The 12,298-nt window shown below is 38.9% G+C and overlaps 1 protein-coding gene across 1 annotated transcript; it reads right to left on the reverse strand.

Annotated features, from left to right (window-relative positions):
* Positions 1–1,692: 1,692 nt before the first annotated feature.
* On the reverse strand, positions 1,693–11,208 carry LOC117815656 (perforin-1-like). Its single transcript, XM_034687482.1, has 11 exons — positions 11,143–11,208; positions 10,248–10,341; positions 9,275–9,555; positions 9,093–9,172; positions 7,931–7,976; positions 6,789–6,925; positions 6,555–6,693; positions 6,383–6,463; positions 4,771–5,267; positions 4,113–4,206; positions 1,693–2,059 (listed from the first exon to the last, which is right to left on the reverse strand). The coding sequence occupies exons 3-11, from the start codon at positions 9,533–9,535 to the stop codon at positions 1,847–1,849; spliced, it is 1,548 nt and encodes a 515-aa protein (XP_034543373.1). The 5' UTR covers positions 9,536–9,555; positions 10,248–10,341; positions 11,143–11,208; the 3' UTR covers positions 1,693–1,846.
* Between the last annotated feature and the right edge of the window lie 1,090 nt (positions 11,209–12,298).

The following is a 12,298-nucleotide window of genomic DNA, read 5'->3' on the forward strand; positions in this document are numbered from 1 at the left end:
GTTATTTTTTTCTATTTTAAACTTAGCACATAGACTAAACCCCACTCTTCTGTAGTCCCAGTTGTGGGACTGAGTCACTCAACTCCATTGCCAGTGGTGGACAGTAACAAAGTAAATTTACTTGAGTACTGTTTTTAAGTATATGTACTTTACTTGAGTATTATTTTTTAGGGAAACGTATTACTTTTACTCCACTACATTCAGAAGACAATTATTGTACTTTTGACTCCACTACATTTCTATCAGTGCTCTAGTTACTCACTACTTTTGCTTTGAAGTCAGCTCATGCATTTCCTTCTCTTTTCTGAAATCTGATCCCTAAAACAGTAAACTGTGTTTGTGTAGTTCTGTTTGTCTCAGTGGTTTAGAAATATCTGTATATCATGCCTCTCCACGGTTGAATGTGGAGCAAACACAGAGCAAATTTCAATCAGATCAGGCAGTTCATCTAGAGGTGGTAATGATGGCTATAACTCTCCACATGAGCACCCATGGTCATATCTTCAGCCCGTGTTAGAGGTTTTTGAAATGAAGAATGATAGGTATCATTTGAAATGTTCTCCCTGTTTCCCACTCTGCCCAAACAAACAAATATTCTTCACTGTCCAACCTGAGAAAGTGTGTTGAGCTACATAACATTTGTTTCATTCCAGATGAACATTTCAAACTAAGTTGTCTCTGTGCTTGGAGTAACTTAGTTGCTGTTTTTATTCCACGGTATAGTTTTTACAGATTTCAAGTAATGGTTTCTAGATAAACATAATGTAACAGAATGTACTTCTATGTATTCTTGACTGCACTCAAACTTTGTGAAAATACATCGTTTTGTGATTTTTTAAGAAGTACCTTGAATACTTAAATATTTTTAAAAGCAAGTACTTCAGTGCTTTAACTCAAGTAATAATCTGACAGAGCAACTTTCACTTGTATTGGAGTAATATTTGACCTGGAGTATCTATACTTCGACTTAAGTAATGAAGACCTGTACTTTGTCCACCACTGGCCATTGCACACAGTCCCTTTATTTGTCAAAGTTACAGAGCCCGCTCCTCTGTGAACACATCAGCACTTGATGTTGATGACAAAGACATTAATGATGATGATGATAATGATGATGATGCAATTGAGTTTCATCAGGAACCTGGGTGATTGATTAAATAAAAGGTTTCTGTACACCCTGTGCATTGTCTCTAGAACCGTATGTCAGCACTTGTGACGGGTTGAACTTGAAGCAGTTTATGACATTTCCTCATTTTGTTCCCTCCTGTCTAGATTGTTGTTTGTGTTGTACTTGTTCTGAAATATACAGTTCACCACTTTGGATAAAAGCGTTTGCTAAATGAAACTAACATAGCAAAGTATTTAAACCATCCCCTAATTGAAAACTTTGATATTTATTTTGGAAATCATTTATATTTAAGCTTCCTGGATTTTAATAATTGTATAATTTTAACAGACCTAATGATGTAAACCTGTGAAAAACAAACGTATCTAAAGAAGTTAAAGTGTTTCTCCCACACTCTTTGGCTGGCTGTAATGTCTGCTAGTTGTGTTTGCACTACCTTTAGCTTAGCTTGTTCTTTCACTACTCACTGATGTCTAATGATCAGAATTCTTCATCCAGGAAAAAAGTGCTTGACCAAGGTCTAAAGAAAGGTAAAGGAACATAACTTGCACCATAAGAAAGCAGTCTGTTGGTAATTTTTTTAATGGCAGAAAAAGCGTCACATTGACTGGTTGTTGCTACGGCTCATTTTTGGCTTGAAAAAAGTGACACCATGAGATTCAATTTGGATTTAAAAAAAGGAAATAGGATTTGTAAATACTTGTCCAACAGATACATTTCTCACTGTGGAGATGGTTTGTAACGTTCACACCTGCCTCCGGTCAGGTAAGAGTCACAGTTCAGAGTGTACTGGATCTCAAAGCCACCCTGATTCAGATGACAGCCTAATCTGTGTGTCCCCTGGTTCAAGTGCCAAGAACAACTTCCAAGGTGTTTATGGTGTGGCCAGTCCTCGTCCCAGAGCTCCATATATAACACCCCATTTGTGTCCACCTTCATGAAAATGAAAAATAAAAACGTACGTGAAATGACACAAGAGTCACAAGAAAAAACTGAGGAGGACCCATGTGCAGACAAAAAAAGATTAATTAATAAAGAACAAAAGGTACAAACAAACGTACTTAAATGTCCAATAAACTGAATTCAAAAGAAAACACTAGAAACACTGAGATAAGGGAACACAAGAAAGATGTACACACTCAACAAAAGAAAGACAGGCTGTTTTCGAAACGGCCTGCTACATACTACTTACTTATGTAGTAGGCAGTAGGTATTGCCTACTACATACTGTGTTTGAATTTAGTATGTAGTATGACTGTTCTGTTCGATCTGTGTTGCAGCATGCTAGGTTAGACGTCACTGAATTTCCGGTTTCGGAAAGCGGAAGTAAACAACGGCCAAACTGATAGAGAAACTGCGGCTGTTTCCGAAATCGCCTACTATACTAGCAGTACGTACTGATATGTCCAAAATTCAGTATGTAGTAAGTAGTATGTGAATAAGAGCAAAATCTACAGTATGCCAAAACTCCCTGGATGTCTACTGATTCGGGAAAATATCTCAGCATGCATCGGACCAGTCAGCCTTGCTTACTGTTTCCCATAATGCACAGCGCTCGTTCTGCTTTTTCTTTTTCCTTATTTTTTGACAGGAGGAAATCCGTTTTGGGTGCTGTGAAAGTTATCAAATTACATATAAACCACTTCCTAACTTTTTAAATCATAAATGGATGATAAATAAGCTTTTTATTTATCGGCTTCGCCGTTGTTTACTTCCGCTTTCCGAAACCGGAAATCCAGCAAAGTCTGGCTCAGCATGCCACATGACAGATCAAACAGAACAGTCATACTACATACTAAATTCAAAAGCAGTACGTAGTAGGCAATACCTACTGCCTACTACATTAGTAAGTAGTATGTAGCAGGCCATTTCGGAAACAGCCTGCTTCTTTAGCATCACTTATTATTTAAAAAGTAAGGAAGTGGTTTATGTGGAATTTGATCACTTTCACAGCACCCAAAAACGTAGTTCATCCCGTCAAAAAAGAAGAAAAAAGAAAAAGCAGAACGAGCACTGTGCATTCTGGGAAATAGTACACGAGGCAGACTGGTCCCATGCATACTGTGAAATGTTCCCGAATCAGTAGACATCCGGGGAGTTTTGGCATACTGCAGATTTTGCTCTTGTTCACATACTACTCACTACATACTGAATTTTGGCCGAATCAGTACATACTGCTAGTATAGTAGGTGGTTTCGGAAACAGCCAGAGGAACTAAATACACAGAGTAATTAACACAGGTGTGGAACACTGGACACAGGTGAAACTAATCAGGGTAATCAAAAAGGAGGGAAACACACAAGGGCAGAAAGTAACTAAACTGGAAACACAAGGATCAGAACTACAAAACAGAGAACACAATACAAGAACAAGAAACACAAGAAAGTACAACAAGAGACATGAATCACTAAACACACAAGGGAGACAATGGATAACTAACACAGAATAAACACAGGGAGGAACCAAGGCATGAAACAAAAGGAACAATCTAAACTAAATATCGACTCATGACAATAAGAGACACTGTAACCCTAAATATGTTTGCTGATCATCCAGGTGCAGAAAATAATAAATAATTGTAATAAAATTCAAATTCAAGATGGAGGGACCCTGAGGTATGGGCACAGTGACCTCGGACTTTGGACCACCAAAATGTGATCAGTTCACTCTTTGCCAAATTTGAAGATGTTCCTCCCTTTTTTTGTATGTTTATTATCCACAAAGCATCCACATCGACATTAAATTATCATATAACAGTGCAATTCAAAGGCCTGATCTCACAGACTACATTATCACTAATTCGGATTATTCATTCCTTATTATCAGGCAAAACTGTCTTCATCATAGCGTTAACAGTAGAGCAATAACTATCCCACCCTCCCCCCTCCATAAATAGGAGGATCAGTTTAAGATTTTCCTTCCTGAGGTATTGAGTTCACAAAAATGGAAGAAAAACAAAAATCACTTTTAATGAGGATTTACTGACCTTTCCGAAATTATAATAAGCATTCCACCAGGGATTGTTATTTCTGACCATATGAGTCTGGCGATAGTGGGAACCATACCACACCTTGACATAGCTGTGAAAAGGAAAAACAAAGAAGAGAATTCATGTTATTGTTTAATTTTTTATTTTAGTATATCAATGTCGACAGCAGGAACAGTCCCCAAGAATGAGGAACCTTTTGAGGATCTGTGTGTATTGATAGCAGGAACAAGGATCTAAATTTAGTTCCAGAGTATTTGATGTCACCCCTTGAAAACACACACACACAGACACACACACGGAGGAAGAAGGAGGAAGAGAGATCGTACTGGGTAATATATCCTGCATAACCTGATAATTTGATCTGTAAAAATATGCACCTACATGAATCACGGGGATGCTTTCAGGTGTTATAATATTTTCAGGCTTGGTCTTTTCAGGAAAAGATCTTGTTAACATTAAAAAGAAACGTTGCTTAATTTACACAGGAACTAACTGAGCAGAGAGGGGGGCACACAGATAGAGGCACAGAAGGGAGAGTGCACAAGAGCAAATATTTCAAGTAACCTGAAGTTATTAAATATTTCATGCAGCTTAACTACTGCCAACATGATTTGTGACAACTTTTTTTATACTAAAGTTAGCCTTGCGTACTCACCTGTCAGTCCTGCCCAGTCCCCAAAAATCTGCTTTCAGATCCCAGGCTCTGATGACGAGCACCGCCAGTGTTCCCATTGATAACTGCTTTGGACAACAGTCAATGCTGAGAGAGTGATCCCTACATTCTGATTCTTCAGACGACTTCTTCATTGCGTTGTCTTCTAAGTACTGCTCTATGGCCTCCTTTAACCCTGCTTTCAGTGTCTCATCTTTCACCAGGGCATACATCGGCCTGAGGGAGTACGAAACAACATCCGGATGGTCCTTCAGGGTTCTCAGCCACTTTGTGTAGCCCAGGGAGTCATTGTGAGAAAGTGAAAACTCCCCCAGCCAACCGGTCCCTCCTACCACAGTGGTCATGTGCTGGTGGAGACCGGCACTGAATGAGGCTGAGGTGTCTGTGTTTTGTAAGACATTTGAGCAAGAACCATAACCGGCAGATAAATTTAACTTCCCAAGGCCTAGGTTGAATCCAAATGATAAGCAGGAGCTGACCTGGATGACAGGAGGGGAAGTAAAATATCAGTTAATTATCCATGATTACAGGCCTAAATTTATAACAGTGCTGAATAACACACTTTAATACTATAATGAGAAAAAAGACATGCACATCAGGAAAAGCTGGACACAGTGTTTCAGTCAAAAAATAAAGGAGAGGCCAAGACTTTAAACATGAACCACCCAATAGGCAGTGACTGATATATCCTTCCAGTAATATTATCAAGTCTTTGTCTATGACAGACATATCTGTACTAGTGCATATGTTTTGCACATATGTACCAACAGGAAAACATTTTGTACAGGACGTAAGCTTTATGTAATTTAGAGTTTAATTTCTGTCTTTCAAATGGTCATTTTCTACATAGAGATTAATGGAAATTAATTTGCTTTTAGAGCCAGCCTCATGTGGACACTCAAGGAACTGCACTTTGTTGCACTCCTGCATTGGCTTCACTTTTCTACACAGGAGGTTATGAGATGTATTTATACCGTTGTGTGTTAAAACTATTAAACCTTTCCTATTAATTAACGCCACCAGATCTAAACTCAGCGTAACACTTAAAGTCATGGACAAAATTATTAGACCAGCCTTGTTTACTTCAATTTCTTGTTCATTTTAATGCCTGGTACCACTAAAGGTATACTATCTGAAGAATACAATGAGCAGGACAAAAAATGTAGCTGATTACATAATACTTTATGTCCTATTTGAAATGCTAAAGCTTAATTGTATTCCAAGGTTTTTCTAAGAGGCCAGAAAACAAGGGTGGTCTAATATTTTTTTCCATGACTGTATGTCATGAATATTTATGCCTTCACAGACTCAAGGAAAACTGGTCCTTTTTGGGGTTTATATAGGGGCTGTATCACAGTTTGTGTAGTAGAGTGGTTGTTTTGTCACCTGGAGGTACACATTTGGAAATGCTGTTGTGATGTTTGTTGATGGTAAGACAACACATTATCAGGGTCTCCTGTGCTACGCTGTAACTTGTTGTGTTGTTCACCACTTGCTGTCATCAAGTAAAGGTGTGTGTTGAATACACTGCTCTCCTACCCCATAATATAACAGTTTGGTTGTCCCTTTAGATGCACGTGTGTTATGCATGTACCTTGTTTGGGGAGAGCCCATTCAGTGATGACAAACAGATGCGAGAAGCTGTGACTCGCCTGATTTGCCCTCCAAGGGAAACCTGATGAGGGACAATGTTATTGAGACAAAAAATGAGACTTTTATTTGTGAAATAAGGACACAGAAAAGGATGCATGAACTTGTGTGACAACCTTGTGGGAGTAGTGTGTGCCATAGGTATGAATGATGTCACTATACTGAGCCTTTGTGGAGGAGTTGTAAAAACTTGGCAGTGCTGCCAAATCCTTTCTGAAGTGGGAGCTGAGGCGTGGTTTGTTCGACACACGGTACCTGAACACAGAGACAGAATAGTAAACGATCTTAACTCAAATGATCTTACTAGACTTATAAGTTGACATGGTGATGTAGGAAGCTTCCCACTGTACCCATAGTGGCTGCAGGCAATCCTTTGGGTGCTGAAGGAGTATCGGTCTTCTTTGGACCGCTCTGAAGCAAAGGTATACACGTTGGAGCGCGTTCCTACCACCCCAAGGCCAAAAAACTTCTGGAAATCTATGCCAAGCTAAATTACACAAACAAAATATGAAAAGCTCATAGGCATCTTGATGTTCAACCAAATGACAATCCTCATGATTTGAAGATTTCAAGTGGATCTAAATGTTGACACTTTGTTATATTACTTTTTAAAGTGAATTGGTTGCACACCAAAGTATTAAGGGAGGTGCTGAATGAAGTGTTATACTTTTTAACGTTAAGGTATTACAAACAGCAAAATAAATATTTTGGATACTTCAATGTGTGCAGGATGTAAATGATAAATAGATGCAATTCATTTGTGTGTGTGTCTGTGTGTGCAGACTTCATGCCACCCCTGTAAAAATTAGTGCCCCAGTTTAGCGCCAGCCCGGTTAAAAAAAACATGGCTCCATCTCTAGAACCATGAGATGTGTATCCAATTTTAGGTTTAAAGGCACTATGAGGAGTTTTTAACTGGCTGAGAAACATACTGGAACTGATACTGATGCCTCTTTATGACCCTCAAAAGCAAACAAGACCATCTACAAAACACTGATACCTTCTCTGTTGTCATTTTAATGCCTGAGACTGCTCTGAGGGGTTAGGTGTCAGAACAGGTGATTGACATCTCACTTTAGAAACACTCTTTTTTTGGTTGTTTTCATTGCAAATAATCACATTGTGCGATAAATATAAATGTTCAAAGACAACAGGATGAGGTTATTGTCTGAAGACACTTATTTTGCATGTACAGGACAAGAGATAAGAGGTATCACTTTGTCCACAAGGGGGCGCCAGAATCGATACAAGCTAAAAGTTCCTCACAGCAGCTTTAAGGCTCCTCAAATCTCATTATTCCTTTGTTTAACAATTTAAAATCTGAGTTTTTTAGTAACTGTGATGTAAATGTGTTTGTTTCTTCAATGAAATACTTAGAACACAGGTGGCAAAATGAATTCACAGTTGACAGTCAACAAATAATAGCTATAGAGTTAGTACACATGAAGAAATGTTCATCACATATCAACAGCAGCTGTGCCATGTTTCCTACCTTCAATTCGGTGATGTCCTGAGAGATGTAACTGCTAACCAGCGAGCTGTGGACACAATCAGCTCTGTGAATTCATCTTTAATTTAAAGCTTATTTTGCCGTTTTCTCACATTTACACAAATTGATTTCTACTGAAAGACTGGTGTTTAAATGAGTATCCGTCTATTGGCTCACTTTTGGAGCAAGCATCAAGTGGCCATCCATGGAACTGCAGTTTTAGCTTCATTTTTCAGCTTCCAGTGTTATCAGATTATTGAAATATAAAGTAGGATTTAGAGAAAAGATATGTTCAGTATTCTCTTGCGTATTTTACAGGCACACAATAACATTTAAACTGCTTTTTGATTAAATATTTCATGCAAAGAAATCAAGTGGAATAGATCAATAAATGTTCCTTTTTGATAAAGCTTATAGTTAGAGCTGGTTAGACTGTCAGGGGAACTGAAACACTGGGACCCTATCTCTCACCTCTCTTTCTGTCCATCACTTTAAGTCTTCCTGTTCCATTAAAGTTACTAACCATCGACCTTTCTGGAGTCCCTGAGCTCCCTTGTCCTGTAGGTTCATCTGGATCTCTGCTGTAGACGTCCTGCTTTGGATCTGCCAGACTCCAGCTGCTACACCTACAATTATCCGTACCACTATCATCTCTCTCTCTCTCTTCATCTCCCTCTATCCCTCTTTCCAACACCAGCTCAGTCTCAGCAGATGTGTGTCTAACATGAATCTGGTTCTGCTGGAGGTTTCTGCCTGTTAAAGGAAGTTTGTCCTCGCCGCTGTAACTTGTTAAATGCTGCAAAGTGCTCTGCTCATGGTGGATTAAGATGAGGTCAGACTGAGTCCTGTCTGTAAGGTGGGACTGGATCTTATCCTGTCTTGATGTTGGGTCTTTGTTAATAAAACAACATAGAGTATGGTCTAGACCTGCTGTTTGTAAAGCGTCTTGAGGTAACATTTGTTGTGATTTGGTGCTATGTAAATAAAGATTGATTGAGATAGTCAAAGTATGTTTCAGTGAAGGTCCCAGGAAGAATCTGAGTCCTTTTGCTTTTAGCTGAGAAAAAGACAGATTTACAGACCAGCTCTGAAGAACTTGAACGATATATAACATGAAAACAGCTGATATAATCAGTCAGCAGTGTGATGCTGTGTGATAAAATACCTAACAGTGGTGTGTTCAGTGGAGGAGAGCTCAGTGCTGCATTGGCTGGTGGCTCGCCAGTCCACCACAGAGAGTGGCAGCTGAAATTAAAGATTAAAACACATTGTTTGACATGCACACCCAAAAATATCCAGCTTTTAAAGTTGCTCCTTTGGTATTATTCATTGATTTGATGTCATTACTTTCTGCAGCTTTTTGCCCTGTAGATAGTTGGTGCAGAGAGTACAGGTGCTTCTTGGAGTGAGGTAAGTCTTCACATCGATCAAGTAAGCTCCTTTACGCTGCAGGGTGACCACATCAAAGCCCTCTCCTGCCAGGTTGTGGCCTGGTACAAATGAAGATGTGGCACACTTTCTGCCATTCCCGATCCGACAGGAGAGAGCAGGGGACAGGGAGAGGAGGAGACTCAGGTAGAGATGAGCTGAGGTTGAAATGGAGAGCATGACAGCGGAGAAACAGGAGCCTTTTAAAAAAAGACAGAGAATAGGAAACAGTTATTTCAGATCATAACCAAGTTGAATAGTTATCTATGTTACAATCTTTTTGAAGCCACACAACCTCAGATTAATAAACTGGATAACTTTTAGTGAGGGATGATTTATAGTGAATGGGTGATCATGCAAATTACAATTCCGACAGGGTGAGCAGGACCCGGACAAGAAGTGGAGGGGTCCTGCTTATGTGGGGGCTACAAATTAAAGACATAAACAAATTGACATAGAATGTTGGTTTAATGATGATTTTATCAATATCAAACTATGTATTTACTACAGTAGTATACAGTGAAAAAGTATTCCCCCAAATTCTACAGTTAGTAACTCTTCCACTCTTAACAGCCTACTTGGGCAACAAATTAACAATCTGCACATTTCAAATTGCAGTCAAATTAAAACATTAGCCTGCATATTTGTTATGATTCACATTAAACTGAACATTTATACTGAAGGTCATTTTTGAGAAGGTGAACAGGACTTCTGCAGGAATATTTATGTCATAATTTCTGTCCTCATTCAGCCCTCCTTCTCTGAGCTTTGCAGTTGACATCCCTTTAAACACAAATTAAGCAAATGTCACAACTTTGAACACATGCTGTGATCTGTGCCACTTGTGGTTTAAGTTACTTTGTAGTAATCTGTAACTTAAAGATGCACTTACCAGGTCTGCTGCTGTTGCCTGGATTGCAGGACTTGCCCTAGCTTTCTGTATTATCAGAGATGGTTGTGCCCAGTTGCTCCTTCGTCCTCCGTTGCTTCGACAAGTGTGATAAGGTTGTCCATGTTGAAAATTAACTACCATTGTCATGAGGTTTGGCCAATCAGAATCAAATATATAAAGGGTGGGTGAAAGTCCTGAGTTTTTTTGCTTAAGGTGGACTTTTTATTGCTGTCTATGCCATCTTTGTGCTTTTGTGTCATCATCTGCTGTATGTGCATGTTACTCCAACACACACGCATGCAGGCATGCACACATGCACACAAACACACTTCTCATTCCTATGCAAAAACTTCATACCAGCTTGGTATCCTCCACTAAATTTGTTAGTCTTTGCTTTGACACATACTATCAACACAATCCTCCTTTGAAAAGGAGACCAGTGCAACTTAGAAACCCACCCACATATGACCTGCATACTGCAACCACTTTGGAGCACCTGCTGTATACAAACTGCATATGATATATATGTTTCAAGGCAAATACGTAATTCTGCAACTGCAAAACTTTAACAAAAAACTCATCTCACTGTGTTAAAAATGAGCATTTCCAAATGTATTTGAGCACTGCTCTGCTCTGCGTTCGTAAAGTTAATGATTTACAACACTTCAAAGTTGAGAAGAGACTCTTAAAGGGTTCAAAAACCCTGAAAAAACACTTTATAATCATCTTAACTTCTACAATACACCAAATGGGCACCATGCAAATTAACTATAGGAACAATAAACTGTAGAATCAGAGATATTATATCAGACATCTGACAAACATCTGCAGCCAGATCATGCTTTCTGTCAGTGTTTTAAAATGAGTTTGCAAATGAATTTAAAAGCGTTTCTACCTGTATGAAATTCCAAAACCGTTGATGCTGCAGCTCCAACTTGTCATCAAACCTAATACCTGATAGAGGCTTTGCTTTTGATCAGAGTTCAGCGCAGGCTCAATCTTATCTTGGTTTTTTTTATTGGAGCTTGTGAAGAAATAAGGGGAGTAAATATTCAGAGATAAGGATAAAAAAACAGAGCAACACAAGCTCTGATGATTTACATAAGAGTAAGTAAGTTAGGTATTTTAAATACATTACTTGTTAGGGGAATAACCAAACTCAGAGAGCTCAGAGCTTTGATTGGGGCAGTTGTGTTATTTTCTTTAGTGAACTGACTTTAGTAAAGTCTCCCCTCTTTGCTCTTTTCTTTGTTTCTGTATTTTTTTTAGCCTGGGAAACACCTGCATCATGAAGGACTCCGCCCACCCTACATGCACATTATTTGCCCCACTCTCAGAACCACCAGACTGTGGTGGTGCACTGTAGCCTCTGCAGTACAGATCCCCAAGCTTCTTTGTCAATCCATGTTTTACTTGCACTGAATGGTCTCAGCAACAAATTTACAAAAAATGGAACACTTTCACAAAGTTGGAGACAAAGTAACATTTTGGAAAACATTTTTTACATTTTATAAAACAAAATTACATTAGCAACACACTTTTACCATTACTGAAACAAATTTACATTCATTTTTAACGGAAAGGGAATGTACCAAACACCGGAAGTGATCCGGTACCAAACGGAGTACCAGTACCAAACGTTGCTCCGTTTGGTTTCTCTCCATCCAAATAGACAGATGGCCCTTTTCCACCGGCCCGTCTTAGCCCTACTCTACTCGACTTGACCCGACTCTACTCGTTTTTTTATTGTGTTTACCTCGTGTCAGATACCAGATATTTGGTACATTCCCTTTCCGTTAAAAATAAATGTAAATTTGTTTCAGAAATGGTAAGTGTTCCGCCGTTTGTAAAATTGTCTCACCGCTTGTAAAACTGCTTTGATTTTGTAATTTTGTTTTCTTAAATGTAAATTTGTTTTCCAAACTTTGTTAAAGTGTTTCATCTTTTGTAAATGTGTTTTGTCCTTCAGGGCCACCGTATCATACAGTACTGAGAGCTAATACAATAAAAACAGCATGGTTTGCACTTTCAGCTGGCCCCACAAACAGACA

Source organism: Notolabrus celidotus, chromosome 7 (genome assembly GCF_009762535.1).
Source record: "Notolabrus celidotus isolate fNotCel1 chromosome 7, fNotCel1.pri, whole genome shotgun sequence".
In the NCBI taxonomy this organism is placed as follows: Eukaryota; Metazoa; Chordata; class Actinopteri; order Labriformes; family Labridae; genus Notolabrus; species Notolabrus celidotus.